Below are 17,800 nucleotides of genomic sequence, written 5' to 3' on the forward strand. Positions count from 1 at the left end.
ACGTTGACTGTATCTTGCAGAACAAAATAACAAGCAATGGAACTAACAGTGAGGTCCTGTTCACAACTCTACACCTGTGGGTGTTGATCCAGTACTCAGTGTTCCACTCTGTTCCAATGTTACAAAATGAAGTGATCCATATGAGAAATGTCATTGTTTCTTGTCCTACGTCCCTCTATCCCATCTAACTCTATCTTATCTCTTCCAAAGCAATTCTTTCCTCTCACGTTCTGCCTTCTAACACAGTTAGTAAAGACAATTAACTAATCCAACAGACATCACCAAAAGGTCCCTATTATAACTGCATTTTGTTTTACAGATACAAATTACTTTGATTTGAACCAAAATGTTAAAGTTGCAACTGGATTTTAAATTTTGTTTTCAATTACTTCTAAAAGGGTAAAATGAAACATAAATAATTGAATTGAAAAACAGATCTTTAGTTCTGTGGATTAGCCTAGTAGGTTTACCTCAGCATCTGCCAGCTTTGAGAAGTCTGATTGGCTTCCAATGTAGAATTCAATCCCTTTCTGGGCTCCCTCCAAGGTCAGTCCTCGGATCAGGAGTACGGTCAGAACCACGTATGGGAATGTTGCAGTGAAATAAACCACCTGAGTGTGCAGAGGGGAGGTTAGTTTGTCTGGTGTTGCTGGTTCAACACCATTGAATTCAATCAAAGAGCTTAATAAAAGGATTGTAATCAAAGCAGAGAATGAAGCAAAAAAATAATTAGATGACAATTAACCACATGGAATGAATATTTAGCAACAGTCTGCAGTATCAGTTAAATTTATATGGCGGTGTTTTATTCTAACTTTCGTATCTTGTCTACAATTAAGTGACATTGATAAAGTGGAAAGCAGATCATAATGTAATAAATATATTTGACACATGATAACTTGCTCACAGGTTTCTGTTCTATTTTTGTTATTCAGACTAATCATATGTCCTTATAATGAAACCTTGACCTGAATCTATTCAATCACTTGACCGGCCCTGACCAGCCTTCTAATATCTGAAGCTCTTAGAGTGAGAAGCTTTTTCCAAAGGTTTGGAAGTTCTTGTTGTTCTTTCAGTTAGAAGATCTTCAGATGGCACCTGTAGCTCATGTATTAAGATTTTACTTTCTCAACTCACAAAGTAGTGTTAACATCTCCAGGCCACCTCATAAATTGTTCTAGAAATCTGTACTGATCACTAAGCTTTGGCTCCATTCACCACCAGTCATTTTACCTTTCCAGAAGATTTGATTCCTTTGGACAAGGTAGCTCCAACGATCAGCCAGGCCAGAATCAGGCAAAGGGCCAAATGCCAGACTATTCCCCCTGTCTCATCTATTGACTTTGACCGTTGTAAAACATTTTTACTGAATAAGATGACAAAAGGGAGAATGTTACATCTAAGGTAAGTTACAAATTGTAATTTTTTGAAAAAAACTATAAAAACATTCAATCAATTAGATTTGTTTAAAATTCAATTTAAAATGCATCAAGTGTAAAAGCCATGAAAGATAGCCAAAGAGAGTAGCAAGGTTTAAACAAATGAAGATGAAGACAGTGAAGAGGAAAGGAAAAGCAGAACATAGGAGTTGGGGCAGCAAGAATCATAAAAATTATAGTGGGAGCTTCAGGGGATGTTAAAAAGGAAAATAATAGCAGGTGGTAATCTGGCTCCTTGACAGAGACAAGAAATTATATTGAGAAATTATTAAAACACAGAAAAATTAACTAAATATTTTGCATCTGTTTTCACAGAAGATATGGAAACACTGCTACAAATAGTGGGGACAACGTGTCTGGAGTAAATGAGGAATTAATGAAAATAGCATTAATAAAATAAATAGTATGGGAGATAATACTGGAGTGGAAAACTGACAAATCGCCAAACCTGATCAGATGCATCCATGGAATTTGTAAGAGCCAGTTAAACTGTGTGGAATGTCTGAGAGTTAAACCCCTCCCAATGTCTATTCCTAACGGAGATGAAGTGAAACTAGATTTAGAGATGAAGAAGCAGCCCCATTTTAGTGGAGATCTTTACTTCCCACAACTTTACCTCCTGTGGTTGCCACACAATTTCAGGTGAACCCTTGCTGCTGTGACTTACACCAAGCTCCTGTGACCCACAGACTGGATCATAATCCCATAGCTCTTCCCCTTTCACGGTTGTGGGCAGGATTCTAATTAATGCCAGTTGTTCTCAGCTGGTAAAATTCGGGCCTGAGGTTGCTGAGATAAAAGTCACGATGGTGACTGCTGGCTGGACACAGAACGTCATGTTAATGAAGGGCTGCAGCATGAACTTTGGCAAACACTTGCACTGGACCAATGTGTAGGTGTAATCCTATTTTCTAACACTCACTGATTAAACAAACATAAACTGCTGTAAGAATAACCACGGTACTTTTTCCCCATAGATACTGCCTGGCCTGCTGAGTTCCTCCAGCATTTTGTGTACATTGCTCGGATTTCTAGCATCTGCAAGTTTTCCTTGTTTGTGATAACAATAGCCACTCTCGTTTCCAGTAAGTTCCTCAGATCAAGACGTTGAGCAAAACGGTATTCATTACAAGAACAAATCTAAATTGACATTAACATTTGAGCATTGTAACATTTGCAAACTCTAATGATGAATCTTTTACTAAAGGAGAAATAAAGTCAAAACATTTCAAATTTTCTTTACTACATAAGTGCAATTGAATTTAGAAGTGGCAGATGGAGTTCAGAGAGGTGTGAAGATTCACTTTGGAAGGAAGAATTTGAAAAAAGAATGCAGGTTTCATGAAAGGATTCCTTATAGTCTAGAGGAACAGAGGGACCTTGGGGTCCACATCTGCTAATCCCTCAAAGTTGCTGTGCAACTTGATAAGGTTGTTAAGAAGGCGTGTGGTATATTGGTTTTCATTGGTCGGGTGATCGAGTTCAAGAGCCACGAGGTCATGTTACAGCTCTATAACACCCTGGCTAGACCACACATGGAATATTGGTCAAAGGAGAATGAAAGGTGACTTGATAGAGATGCACAAGATGATAAGAGGTGTAAATTGAATGGACAGCCAGAGAATTTACAGTACAGCAAAATGGTGCTGGTTTCTGCAGCAATTTACTTACTCCCAGTATTGCTCGGTGGGACCCTGGTGAGGAATGTGGATTTCGGATCCACTGGAACAAGTTTTGTTGTTTGTGTACAGCCATGTTGTATTAACAATTTCAGAATATCCGTTTTCCAGAGTAAGGTTGCAGAGCGCATCTAGAAAATGTGGATTGTGATTTAGAAGAAAATTTCTTGGGGAATACAGATGCATTTCTAGTTTAATGATCTGGGACATTGAGCAGTCTCAATGAATCCAGTCTTTTGTATCAGGTGTCTGAGACAGAAGGGATGATGAGGTCCAATGTAATACAGAGGAGCAGCATCTCATCTTCCATCTCGGCACACTGCTTCTAATTAAATGCAACCAAGATTTCAACAGATTCATGTAACTCATTCTTACTGTCTTATCACAAATGGTCACTTCTCCTTAGGTCTCTAATCTATAATGTTGGCTCATTATGTTTTTTTTTACTTAGCGTGATTGGACCAACTCAACATTCCTGCAGGCTTTGCATTTCAAAGCATTTCCATTACTTTGTCTTGATTTTTCCAATTGCTTTCATTTCATAGATTTAAGTTTCTTCCCTCATGTAATTTCTCCCTTCATAAACTCATCATCTGCTAAACTCCATGCCAACCTGGCCTCATCTATCAGAGATCTTCTCTTTGTCCTATCTATTCCCTTCTGCAACTTGTTTACTCTCCTTCCTAGTTCTGAAGAAAATCTTTGACATGAAAGTTTAAATCTGACTCATTTTCCATAGATGCTGCCTGAACCGAGGGGTGCTTCTAACATCCTCTGTTTTTGACGAATAAACTTTTCTCGAGCTTCCAGCCAAGTACAGGTATTGATTATACCTTAAGTTTCTATGACAAACTCTGCCATCTTCTTCAGGGATGATGCCTGGGCATGTCTAGTCCAGAGCTATTTATACCCATTAGTCTGGCCCTCCTGATTGGTTAGTCCTCATCCAATCAGGTTTCTGCTCCCCACCTTGTTTACAATCAAATTCCAATTCTTCTTGGAGCATGACCTTCATCTTTGTTAAAACATGGAGTGTCTCTTTCTACTTTGATTAACCATGTAAAAACTATTTTGGACCAGGAGAGTCTCCGCAAGGAAATAAGACAATTACATACGACCATAAGACCATAAAACATAGGAGCAGAATTAGGCTATTTGGCCCATTGAGTCTATAAGGAGTTTCTACGTTCTCCCTGTGACCACATGGGCTTTGTCTAGGTGCTCTGGTTTCCTCTCACAGCCCAAAGGTGTACTGTTTGGTAGGTTAATTGGTCATCGTTAATTGTCCCATGATTAGACCATAAGACATAGGAGCAGAATTAGGCCATCTGGCCCATCGAGGCTGCTCCGCCATTTAATCATGGCTGATCCTTTTATTCTCCTCCTGAACCCCATTTCCTGGCCTTCTCCCTGTAAACTTTGATGCCATGTCCAATCAAGAACCTATCAATCTTTGCCTTAAATACATCTAATGACCTGGCCTCCACAGCTGCATGTGGCAACAAATTCCACAAATTCACCCTGCTCTGGCTAAAGAAATTTCTTCACATCTCTGTTTTGAAAAGGTGGCCCTCTATCCTGAGGCCGTGCCCTCTTGTTCTAGACTCTCCCACCATGGGAAACATTCTTTCCACATCTACTCTGTCTAGGCCTTTCAACATTCCAAAGGTTCACCCCTCATCCTTCTGAATTACAGAGTATAGACCCAGAGTCATCAAACATTACTCGTATGATAACCCTTTCATTTTTGGAATCATCCTTGTGAACCTCCTCTGGACACTCTCCAATGCTAGCACATCTTTTCTAAGATGAGGGGCCAAAAACTGTTCACAATATTCAAGGTGAGACCTCAGCAGTGCCTGAAAAAGCCTCAGCATCACATCCTTGCTCTTGTATTCTTGACCTTTTGAAATGAATGCTAACACGGCATTTCCCTTCCTCACCACCGACTCAACCTGCAAGTTAAACTTCAGGGTATTCTGCACAAGGACCTCTGCATCTTAGATTCCTGGATTTCCTCCCCGTTTAGAAAATAGTGTGCGCATCTATTTCTACAACTAAAGTGCATCTCCAGGCATTTTCCAACATTATATTTCATTTGTCACTTTATTGCCCATTCTCCTAATCTAAGTTCTTCTGCATCCTACCTGTTTCCTCAACACTACCTGCCCCTCCACCAATTTTCATATCATCTGCAAACTTGGTAACAAGGCCATCTATTCCATCATATAAATTATTTATATACAGCATAAAAAGAAGTGGTCCCAACACTGACCCTGCAGAACACCACTAGTCACTGGCAGCCAACCAGAAAAGGATCCTTTTATTCCCACTCACTGTCTCCTACCGATCAGCCAATACTATAACCATGTTAGTAACTTTCCTGCAATACCATGGGCCCTTAACTTGGTAAGCAACCTCACGTATGGCACCTTGTCAAAGGCCTTCTGAAAGTCCAAATATACAACATCTACTACATCCCCTTTATCTATCTTACTTGTAATCTCCTCAAAGAATTCCAACAGGTTCATCAGGCAGGATTTTCCCTGAAGGAAACCATGCTGGCTTTGTACTGTCTTGTCCTGTGTCACCAAGTACTCCATCACCTCATCCTTAACAATTGACTCTAACATCTTCCCAACCACTGAGGTCAGGCTAACTGGTCTATAATTTCTTTTCTGCTGCCTTCCTCCTTTCTTAAAGAGTGGAGTAACATTTGCAGTTTTCCAGTCCTCTGGCACCATGCCAGAGTCCAATGATTTTTGAAAGATTATTTCTAATGCCACCACAATCTCTAATGCTACCTCTTTCAGACCCCTAGGGTGCAGTTCATCTGGACCAGGTGACTTATATAGTTTTAGGTCTTTCAGCTTTTTGAGCATCTTCTCCTTTGTGACAGTAACTGTGCCTACTTTTCTTCCTTCATACACTACACCATCAGGCACACTGCTAGTGTCTTCCACAGTGAAAACTGATGCAAAATACTCATTTAGTTCATCAGCCATCTCCTTGTCCCATTACTGTTTCTCCTGCCTCATTTTCTAGTGGTCCTATATCAGCTCTCATTTCTCTTTTATTTTTAACATACTTGAAAAAAACTTTTGCTGTCCACTTTGATATTATTTGCTAGCTTGCTTTCATATTTAATGATTTTTTTAGTTGCTCTCTGTAGGTTTTTAAAAACTTCCTAATCCTCTATCTTCCCACTAATTTTTGCCCTTTCTTTAGCTTTTACAATAGCTTTGACTTCCCTTGTCAGCCATGGTTTTACTATTTTACTATTTGAGTATTTCTTCATCTTTGGAATACACATGTCCTGTACCTTCCTCATTTTTTTCCCAGAAATGCACACCATTGCTGCTCTGCTGACATCCCCATCAGCAACTTGTTCCAATTTACTTTGGCCAACTCCTCTCTCATACCACTGTAATTTCCCTTACTCCACTGAAATGCTGTTACACCAGATTTTACTATCAAATTTCAAGGTGAACACAATCATATCGTGATCACTGGTTCCTAAGGGTTCCTTTACCTCAAGCTCCCTAATCGCCTCCAGTTCATTACATAACACCCAATCCAGTATAGCTGATCCCCTAGTAGGCTCAATGACAAACTGCTCTAAAAAGCTATCTCTTAGGCATGCAACAAACCCACTCTCTTGAGATCCACTACCAACATGATGTTACCAATTGACCTGCATGTTAAAATCTCCCATGACTTACATAAGTTTGCCCTTTTGACACACCTTTTCTGTCTCCTGTTGTAACCTGTGGTCCTCCTCCCAGCCACTGTTGGGAGGTCTGTATATAACTGTCATCAACATCCTTTTATCCTTGCAGTTTCTTAACTCAACCCACAAGGATTCAACATCTTCCGATCCCATGTCACATCTTTCTACTGATTTGATGCCATTCTTTACCAGTAGAGCCACACCACCCCCCTCTGCCTACCTTCCCATCCCTCCGATATAATGTGTAACCTTGGACATTCTGCTCCCACAGAATGGCTAGAAGGTGAAGGATATCAATCGAGCCCTTAAAAGGGCTGACGGAAAAACCAGGAAACCTAACAATGAGGAGAAACCTGTTGCTACTGTCTTTTTTTCCCTATATTTCCATGGCTTTTGAAAGGATTGCCTTTGATTGGAAGGAATACCATCCACAAACCTGTAAGGAAGCTCAAGTCACAGCTTCTGTTGGTCAAAGATGACCTGGAACTCAAGTTGGCTGGCATTTACAGGATTCCCTGTGAGCGCGGATGATTAGTGGAAACCAATAACAAGGAGCATAGGAAGTGTATCTGTTTGGGTTACCCGGAGAAATGGGTGGTGGCAGAACACTGCATTTGCGATGGATGTAGGATTGACCTCAACAGCACAAATCCACTGTATCGTACCAATGGTTTTGGAACTGCCTGGTGAAGGAAGCCATTGAAATAAAGCTAGAGAAAAAGAATTTTAACATAGACGAAAGCCTCGTTCTAAGAACTGGAATTCGATTGTACACATGGTGGGTGAGTGGAAACCTGATTGGACAAGGACTAACCAATCAGGAGGAACAGACTATAGGGGTATAAATAGCACCAGACCTGACATGCCCAGTAATCAGCCCTGAAGAAGATGTGAGAGTTTGTCATTGAAACATCGGTTATAATTGATACCTGTTCCTGGCTGGAAGCCCAAGAAGAGTTTATTTGTCATATATGCCAGGAAAGTATTAGATCCTTTTTCATTCTGTATTTTTATTGCAAACTTTCAGCATATGAGGTCTTTTTATTTTTCAGGAGCTGTGGATGATGCCTGACTCCTTTTCTCTTACTGTATCACAGCACACATTTAGTAATTTGTCAGAAACTTCATTACATGAAGATGGAAATGTTCAGAAGCAGGTGCCAACTGCTGATGTACAGAGGCAAATCATAAACTGCAAATTGTCTCTTCTAATACTAGAGTGAGATTAGAGGGAGCACTGTCCCCTTGACTGTTCTCCAAGTGGGAAACTCCAGGGAAATTGGTGGAAACCTCCAAACCCAGGCTGGGCAGTGTCTATAAAACCCTCCTGACACTGAGAACTAATGGTCTTATCAGCTGCGGTAAAAGAAGAATGAAGTCACAATTTGTCATTTGATGGAAAACACCATGCATTCTGAAGGCAATATTGTAAATTAAATTCTTAGATTATGATCACATTTGTGATAATTCTTTAAGCACCACTGAGTATCGGCCATCACCCACACACTCAGTCAGCAAAACAAGGTCAGACATTGAACCAGTGTCAGAATGTTTCAGCCTTCATTTTCTCAATTATTCAGACAGACAGAGTGAAAGATGAATATTTTCTCCATACGGAACAGCAGATGTTAACACAGTACCTCTGGGTGTCCTGCTGCAGGCTTCATCTGCTCCCCACCAGCTGAAGCAGTCTGCCCATGGCAGAGGGGATTGGAAGGAGGCAAACAGGTAGAACAGGCTGTAGGCAATGATGCAATTGTAGGTAATGTGTACTAATGTGAGCAGAAGGACCATAGCAATTCCCACACCTTCAGACAGAGCAAAAAACAGGTATTTTCTTTAGACACGATCTGAAAGAAATCTTACAAGTTCAGCCAGTTTCACAGTTTGTTTTAACAAGAGCCCCATTTTAATCGAGCTGTGCTCAGTACGAATGCCTCAGATGCCCTCTAACTGCACAAAATCACACTGCTTGGAAACACTTAAGGTCAGTGTCTTTGAGTCTTTGATACTCTATGTGCGATATATGTACATTGTTATAGTTGATGTTAATTTTGAGTAATATGCAGGATTTGCACAAAAGCTCTAAATTTGAGGAAGAACTTTGAAGGGAAAAGATAAGGCTGAACAAAATGAATGGGCTGAGCTGTTTGCAGGAAAACCCATGGAAATTTTCATAGATGCTAGGGGCTATGTGTAAGCAAACCAGGCAAGAGCGAAAATAAAAAACAAACTGCTGGAGAACTCAGCAGATCAAGCACCATCTGTGTGGGAGAAGCAATGCTAGCAGCTCAGGTTGAGACCCTTCACCAAATTGGAGGTCATGGATAAATAATCTTCTGATATATTTTATAAAGTTACCAATTCCCATGGTTATCTTGACTTTACCTCCTCCCACCCTGTTTGCTGTAAAAGCCCCTTTCTCAGTTCCTTCACCTCCACCGCATCTGTTCCCAGGATAAGGCTTTCCTGGCCAGGACATTAGAGATGTCCTCGTTCTTCAATGAATGGTGTTGCTCTTCCTCCAGCATTGATGCTACTCTGTATCTCTTCAATTTCCTGGACATCTGCACTGACCACACCTTCCCGCTGCCTTAACAGTGATAGAGTTACTCTTGTCCTCACTTACCACCTCATGAGCTTCCACATCCAACACATCATCCTCCGCAACTTCTGCCGTTTTCTTTTGCCCTCCCTCTTCCCTCATCCTCCATTCCACACTCTGGTGCCCTTCTTACCGTTTCTCTTCCCCTCAGCTGCTTACCACCTCCCACAGTGACCCCGCCCCCTTTCCTTTCTCCTCTTCCTTTAGGTTCCTTCTTCTCCAGCCCTTTACCTTTACCACCTATCACTTCCCAGCTTCTTCATTCTTCAGGCCTTTAAACAGAAGCCGAAGGTCTTTCCCCACTTGGGCTGGTGCTGGGAAGTTCAGCAGTAGAGAGCCCATGGAAAGGGCTGTTCTTTATTAAGTAAGATCAAGCTTTCCTTTTACACCCTTCAATCCTTCGGAATCCAATTACCCATCCCCTCATTGCCTTTCCCCACCCAAAGACAAGTAACCACTGATACTTGAAGACAAATCTCTCTCAAGGCAATGCTAGTGATCCACTTTCAGAGATTTTGGAGGAAATTCTCAGTTTGTCCACAACCCTGGACCTGCCAAGCAGTTTTTGTGTTGTTACGTACCCGTGACACGTGACAGTGGTACCCTTGTCACGTGACTGGGGTTGAAGTTATACTGGACATGAGGTAATGGTGGAGTGATGTCATTTTCCCGCCAGTAGAGGTCATGTGACAGGTTTTTTCTACAGGGTATAAAAGGAAGACCCACCCTGTCAGGTGGGGCAGTTCGTGGCTGGATTTGCCAAGATGACTTCATATCACTGTGTGATTTAATGTGATGACGCAGTTTAGTTAAAAATGAAGTTTTATATAATGCCTAAAGTTTAAAAGGTCAGAGCCAACGGTTTCTTTGCTAATGGAGAGTGAAGTTTGGAGATCAAGAAAAATCGATTTTCGATGGATTGACTTCGACCCTGTTTGATCCTCATTCGGAAGGATTTCGTTTACTATTCTCACGATAGTCTCCGCTGGGAAAAGCGGGAGATTGAGAATATTTTGGAAGGAAGGTCAGTCACTTTAAGTTGTTATATTTAATAAAATTCGACGTGGGAGTTCGACGCTGGGAATCGAAGGACATCGACGTGGAAGAGAATTTACATCGCTTTAAAAAGTCTCTCCTTTTAAAAGTACCGTGAGCTTTTGAACTGTCGGCATATCGTTCTTTGAACTGTTTTCATTCGGCAATTCGCTTTAGAGAACTGAGTTCTTTTCAATACTGCTTTAAAGACTGTTTGGGACTGCAACGCTATTAAGAACTGTCTGACCAGCTGCCAGCAGCTGAGCTCGGACCATTGTTTGGGTTTGTTTACATTTGAAGGGGGTTTGTTATCAGTGTTTAATAAACGTGTTAATCGTTATAAAACCCCTTGCCTAACTCATCTATATTATTGTTGCCCGAATACGTAACAGTGTGCAATATCTGAAATTCCCAATTCAAATATAAACATCTGTTTGAGGGTCACTTACATTGTTCATTTCCCAATATACAGTATATCTAGGCCCTTTGTTCTCCTCCAGCAGTCTGACTAAACCCCAGCTGAAGCTTCAGATTTAAACCACTGTATTGGCATTCTTCCCTTTAGCAATGAGTCCTATCCCAATCTAGAGGATTAGAATATGCAATGCAGGTTATCTGTTCATCACAGTTCTGTGGGAGGGCCATGCTGTTGGCCATCTTTCAAATGGGATCAAAGGAAATGATGTAAAAAACAGAATAATAAAGTAAACAATTCACTTTCCACGCACCTTTAAACAACACCACCTGAAGAAAAACAAAAATGCTACAAATTGAATAAGAAGTAGGAAGATTACCTAATGTTGCACTTAACATCTGACTAATTTTAGAACAATGAATGTCCGTACTGTCTGTATCTGTCTTTGTAATAGTCTACAATAAATGTCAACTGGACTCAAGAGAAAGAAAACCGGATTGCTATTGACCATTTACATTGACATCAAAATTACTGTTACTGAATAAACAAAAACCTTGCAGCACTGGCACAGCTTTCCACACAGCTACAGGTCCAAGGCTGGCAAACTGAGCAATGGATGATTCAAAGAAAAACATTGGCATCCCAGCAAGTGCCAGAATGAGTGCGTAGGGAATTAGAAATGCACCTGAAAAAAAGAACAAAGTCTTTGTTTGAGAAAGGAAATGACCAAGGAAAACATTTGACCTGAACTTCTTGTTCCCATCAGGGGAACCCAGTTAAAATAACCCCTTAGAAATGTTTTCTTTCCTGACAGGTTCACCAGCTATACTTATCCGTCACTGAGGGCATCAATCCTAAGAAAGAAAATCAATTTATCTTCATTTTCTGAGATTTGATTGGCTGTTTCATGGTTATACAAAATGTTTCTGGGTTAACTTGTCACTAATAGTGCTCAAAATTTGAGTGTTGAGTAATTGAATTAAGTTAATGGAGAAATTCCCACCTGGGAAAATTCATTTCCTAATTAGATGGAAACAGCCAGATCCTTATATCTCAATAAGTTATTTCCATAAAACATTTTTTCAACCATTTCTATTAGTCAAGGTTTATAGGGTGTAAAAGGTTTCTGATTTAAACCACCATGAATGAGTATAACTTATAAATCAGACACCAGAGGAGCCTCAGCAGACCTATACCAAGCTTCAATTTGAAAAATAAAAACTGAAAAATATTCTGAAGCATTGAATAAATGATCAGATCAAGATTATTTTACCTAGCCTGATTCCTCCACAGGAAACTGCTAAACTGTCACAGAAGCCAATCGTCAGATATTAGAGTTCCTTCAAGTGTAATCTGAATGCAGAGAAGCCTTAAGTCTCAGCAATACCCTAGATCCAGTGTTAAAATTGAGATCTCCAGAGGTAGCTGAGACAAACTGTTAAAGAACAGGTACAATGGTTACATTGAGAGTTGCTCAAATCCACCTTGTCAACAAAATTTAGGGCAATTCCAATCCCATGAATTACTGCTTCACTGATAATGCCATGGGAGATATAATCTGAAATGAAACAATGTTCTTTGCTCATCAATAAGTTTGGTATTGATGCTCAGCTTGGGCTCTAAGGACAAAAGAGCTGAAATCCAGCGACAAGGTGGTATTGACTGTCCTCAACATTAAGTTAGCATCAACAAACCTTGTTCAGATCACTCAACAGGAAGGGGGCAGGATTTTCCACCTACAGGGATCACATCCAGAGCAAGGACTGCATTTGAATGGCTATGAAATTCAAACTCAGTCCTTGGCTCAAGAATATTGCTGTAGGATTACCTCATTGCCATGAACTCAACCCTATGAAATTCAGCTTCTTCTTCAATACTCCCACATCCAATGTAGGTTCACAGATGGCTGTGATGTGTTTATTGATGACATGAATTCCTCAACTCATGGAAAGCCCATGACCCATGCTGCGACTATAAAGTTATTTCCACCTATCTAGACTTTGCAATTTTCATTTTAAAATAGCATCTAAATGAAATATCAAACTCTGACTATAAATCACTGTCATATGCTAGGAAAAGATCTACAGTTTAAAGACATGAGACTCAAGTACTTGCATTTTATAATTGACATGTAAAACCACATTATTACCACATATAATTAACATGCTTTTGCAATAGCATCAGCGCCAGACTCTGGAGTGAAGGCTCCTGAGTTCGGATCCAAGTCAGGCCACCCCCGAGCATGCTTTCCATTCGTGCTGGTTTGTGCGTCGAGCTAGCCACTCGGCCTCGTAAAAAAACAAGGGTCAAGTCCACATGGAAGGTTAGTTAGGAAGGTTCAATTGTTAGGTATTAATATTGAAGTAGTAAAATGGATTCAACATTGGCTGGATAGGAGATGTCAGAGAGTAGTGGTGGATAACTGTTTGTCAGTTTGGAGGCTAGTGACTAGTGGTGTGCCTCAGGGATCTGTACTAGGTCCAATGTTGTTTATCATACACATTAATGATCTGGATGATGGGGTGATAAATTGGATTAGTAAGTATGCAGATGATACTAAGATAGGTGGTGTAGTGGATAATGAAGTAGGTTTTTAAAGCTTGCAGAGAGATTTAGGTCAGTTAGAAGAGTAGGCTGAAAGATGGTAGATGGAGTTTAATGCAGATAAGCGTGAGGTGCTACATTTTGGTAGGACTAATCAAAATAGGATATACATGGTAAATAGTAGGGCATTGTGGAATGCAGTAGAACAGAGTGATCTAGAAATAATGGTGCACAGTTCCCTGAAGGTGGAATCTCATGTGGATAGGGTGGTGAAGAAAGCTTTTGGTACGCTGGCCTTTATAAATCAGAGCATTGAGTATAGGAGTTGGGATGTAATGTTAAAATTGTACAAGGCATTGGTGAGGCTAAATTTGGAGTATTCTGTACAGTTCTGGTCACCGAATTTTAGGAAAGTTGTGTCAACAAAATAGAGCGAGTACAGAGGAAATTTACTAGAATGTTACCTGGGTTTCAGTACCTAAGTTACAAAGAAAGGTTGAACAAGTTAGGTCTTTATTCTTTGGAGCGTAGAAAGTTGAGGGGGGACTTGATAGAGGTATTTAAAATTATGAGGGGGATAGATAGAGTTGACGTGGATAGGCTTTTTCCATTGAGAGTAGGGGAGATTCAAACAAGAGGACATGAGTTGAGAGTTAAGAGGCAAAAGTTTAGGGGTAACACAAGGGGGAACTTCTTTACTCAGAGAATGGTAGCTGTGTGGAACGAGCTTCCAGTAGAAGTGGTAGTGGCAGGTTTGGTATTGTCATTTAAAGTAAAATTGGATAGGTATATGGACAGGAAAGGAATGGAGGGTTATGGGCTGAGTGCAGGTAGGTGGGACTAGGTGGGAATAAGCGTTCGTCACGGACTAGAAGGGCCGAGATGGCCTGTTTCCATGCTGTAATTGTTATATGGTTATATGGTTATAAGTCAGGAACGTTCATACCGTGACCCGGTTAATCCGAAAGGAGACCAATCCTGACACCACGCAGCAGACAAGAATGGCCGACTGTCTGGTATGACACGCAAAAATAAAATAAATAAATAAATTTAGTATAATTTATAAATCAATTAATTATTCCCCTTATGTCTGTATTTGTCTTCTGTATATGGTGGGTTTTCTACAGTACCTCCTCCATTCTTGTAAGCCAGGTAGGGGAATCTCCAAACATTGCCCAGACCCACAGCTGAGCCAATCACTGAGAGCAGGTAGTCTGTCTTTGAAGACCAGTTGCCTCGTTCCACGTTCTCATCTCTTTTACCCACGTGTCCATCGGTGACTGCCTAGGAGAGATGAAATGGCTGACAAAGTTGACTTTGTCCTACACAAATACAAGCATATGATATAAACAAATCTCTCAGTCTACTTCCTCAATGCAATTTATTTGTCCATCAAAACTCTCGATGTAATTCTAACACGACATTCTGCATCTTGTTTTGTTCTTTTGTGCTATAGTCTACATAGTACATATATATATATATATAGACTATATAGTACTATAGTCTGTATAGTCTATATATTGTACCTTATCCATGGGGGATTGGTTCCGGGACCCGCCGTGGATACCAAAAATTTGTGGATGCTCAAGTCCCTTATTTAACATGTATCTTTAGGACCCAACAGAACCCCGGACTTTATTTAACCTGTCTCAGTGCGGTGGACATTAGGACCTGGCAGAGCAGCTCTGAATCTGCAGAGTTTCTGTTCATGAAAATAATCACAATCACGATTGAAAGTAAGGTGGAAGTAATAAAGCGATCAGAAAGAGGTGAAATGCCATCGGTCATTGGAAAGTGTTAGGCTACTGTCGGTCAATGATTGGAACAATTTTAATGGAGCATGTGAAAGGCCCTGCCCCGATGAAAGCTACAATTATTACTAAGCAACGCAGTGGTTTAATTATTGAAATATGTATGTTTCTTAAGTGTTTTATATGCATAGAAAGGTAAAATATGTACTATATACTAAGAAAAACATTTGACTAACTGACGCTAAATAATACCGGATGTACCTGTTCCTACTTCAAATCCGACTTAAAGATGGACTCAGGAATGGAACTCATTCATAACCCGGGGACTGCCTGTACTTTTAAGTCATCTCTAGATTACTTATAATACCTAATACAATGTAAATGCTATGTAAATAGTTGTTATACTGTATTGTATAGGGAATAATGACAAGAAAAAATAGTCTGTACATGCTCAAACAACAAGTGCTGGAGAGAGAACTTCCGGGTTTTCCCAATCTGCGGTTGGTTGAATCTGTGCATATGGAATCTGCGGATCAGGAGGACCAACTGTACCTGGATGTACTTATAAATGAAATGATCTGTCTGCATGGCATGCAAATAAAGCTTTTCTCTGAATCTCAGTTCATCTAACAATAACAATCCATTTACCAAAGAGAACAGTTTCTACCCATAACCCTCCCACTTCACCACTGTTGATTTACAAGATCAATTGGCAATCCACAAACTCTCTGAACCCCACAAAGAACCTTCAAATCTTCAATCTTCAAATAACCAGCCTCTTCGCATATCAAGGAAATATTCACCATATTCTCTGGAGTGTATATCTGATGATCATTCAGACAGCGCCAATCTTTCTTGTCCATTTATCACAATGATGAATGATCCTTCCACTTATTCAGGGTTGAACGTAATTGCAGGAGGACTCTTCCTCTGAAGTTCTGTGGAGTTACTGCCGCATTCAACTGATGAAAATTCATCTTAGGTGATGACTCTTCCACAGTTAGAAGCAGGGGTTAGAAATTCATTTCTGTGGTTCATTAACTTATGGATTAAACATTATTTTATTTTGGATACTTATTTTGGTTTTAGAACCTTCAGTAGCAAAGTACAGCTACTCTACAATTACATCTCTTCCAGCTCCAATGAAGAGCTTGGAGAATATACCTGATCAAAAATGAGTCAGCATTATTCCGTATATGTTTTTTGTGAAAAAAAAAGTTGGTAAATCCTTTGGTTCTATTTCTGCTCCTCCACAATTCTCTCTGCATAAGGTTTAACCTTGTTCTACAGTATTTTATAAGCTGGGGTAGCAAGTGGAGTGGCTGCAGAGGAAGCCTACATGCAAAGACAGAAACCAAATGACAGAGCCTGGTGAGCTTAATGTTATGAGCTGTTTATATTTCAATGGAAGGAATATTGGAGGTAAAGCAGATGAACCTAGAGCATGGATAATGACATGAAATTATGATATTGTAGCCATTGGTCAGATATTTTTGTGGAAGGGGCAGCTCAATGTTATGAAGTTTCATTGCTTTAGACATTATAGCGGTGGGGTACTAAAGGAGGATGGGTGGCATTACTCATCAGGGAAAATACCATGGCAGTGCCCAGAGAGGACATACTACAGTGCTCATCCACTGAGACAATATGGTTGGAACTGAGGAATAAAAATGGGATGCTCACATTAATACAGGTATATGACAGTCTTCCCAATAGTGAGTGGAATTTAGAGGAGCAAATTTGTAGTGAGATTTCAAACAGCTTAAAAAAAAATAAGGTTGTGATGGTAGGTGATTTTTAACTATCTACATTTTGTTTGAGGCTTGCATACTGTAAAAGGATTGGATGGGATAGATAAAAAACACAAAATGCTGGCAGAACTCAGCAAGCCAGACAGCATCTATGGGAGGAGGTAATAACGACGTTTCGGGCCGAAACCCTTCATCAGGAGTGAAGTAACATGGGATGGTCGAGGGGGGATAAGAAGTGGGGGAGGGATGAAGTAGAGAGCTGGAAGTGACAGGCTGGAGGGAAATGGGCTGGGGGAAGGTGGAGAATTATGGGAAATAAAAGAGAAAGAAAGGTGGGGCTGGGGGGGAGAGATTATAGTGAGGGGGGAAAAAGAGAGAGAAAGAGAACCAGACTAAAATAATAGATAGGGATGGGGGTAAGGGTGGGGGCAGGGGTATCAACGGAGGTCAGTGAGTTGGATGTTCATGCCGGCAGGAAGGAGGCTACCTAGGCGGGAGATAAGGTATTGCTCCATCGACCTGTGTGTGGCCTCATCTTGACGGTAGAGGAGGCCATGGACAGACATGTCGGAGTGGGAGTGGTCTGTGGAATTGAAGTGTGTGGCCACAGGGAGATCCCGCCACTGCTGGAGGACTGAGCGCCGGTGTTCGGTGAAATGGTCTCCCAGTCTGCGGCGGGTCTTCCCAATGTATAGATGGTCACATCGGGAGCACCGGATACAGTATATCACCCCAGTTGACTCGCAGGTGAAGTGGTGCCTCACCTGATGGGATAGAGTTTGTCAAATGCGCTCAGAAGATTTTCCTGATTAATATGTAGAGGTCTCAACTAGAGAGAGTGTGATACAGGA

At 40.7% G+C, this 17,800-nt stretch overlaps 1 protein-coding gene across 4 annotated transcripts in view; it reads right to left on the reverse strand.

Moving 5' to 3' along the window:
* The window catches only part of LOC140734533 (sodium- and chloride-dependent neutral and basic amino acid transporter B(0+)-like), a 36,318-nt gene extending 20,136 nt beyond the window's left edge, over positions 1-16,182 (reverse strand). Inside the window, exons 1-7 of one of the 4 annotated variants that reach the window (XM_073058632.1) lie at positions 16,002-16,182; positions 14,578-14,731; positions 11,457-11,588; positions 8,489-8,656; positions 3,111-3,249; positions 1,234-1,366; positions 471-611 (exon numbers count right to left, since the gene is read on the reverse strand). In XM_073058632.1, the coding sequence (XP_072914733.1) occupies positions 471-611; positions 1,234-1,366; positions 3,111-3,249; positions 8,489-8,656; positions 11,457-11,588; positions 14,578-14,731; positions 16,002-16,061 (927 nt within the window). In that variant the 5' untranslated portion in view covers positions 16,062-16,182. The remainder of the gene's footprint in view (positions 1-470; positions 612-1,233; positions 1,367-3,110; positions 3,250-8,488; positions 8,657-11,456; positions 11,589-14,577; positions 14,732-16,001) is intronic. The other 3 variants (XM_073058629.1, XM_073058631.1, XM_073058630.1) reach the window with 3 other exon arrangements.
* Between the last annotated feature and the right edge of the window lie 1,618 nt (positions 16,183-17,800).

Source organism: Hemitrygon akajei, chromosome 10, assembly GCF_048418815.1.
Source record: "Hemitrygon akajei chromosome 10, sHemAka1.3, whole genome shotgun sequence".
Lineage (NCBI taxonomy): Eukaryota > Metazoa > Chordata > Chondrichthyes > Myliobatiformes > Dasyatidae > Hemitrygon > Hemitrygon akajei.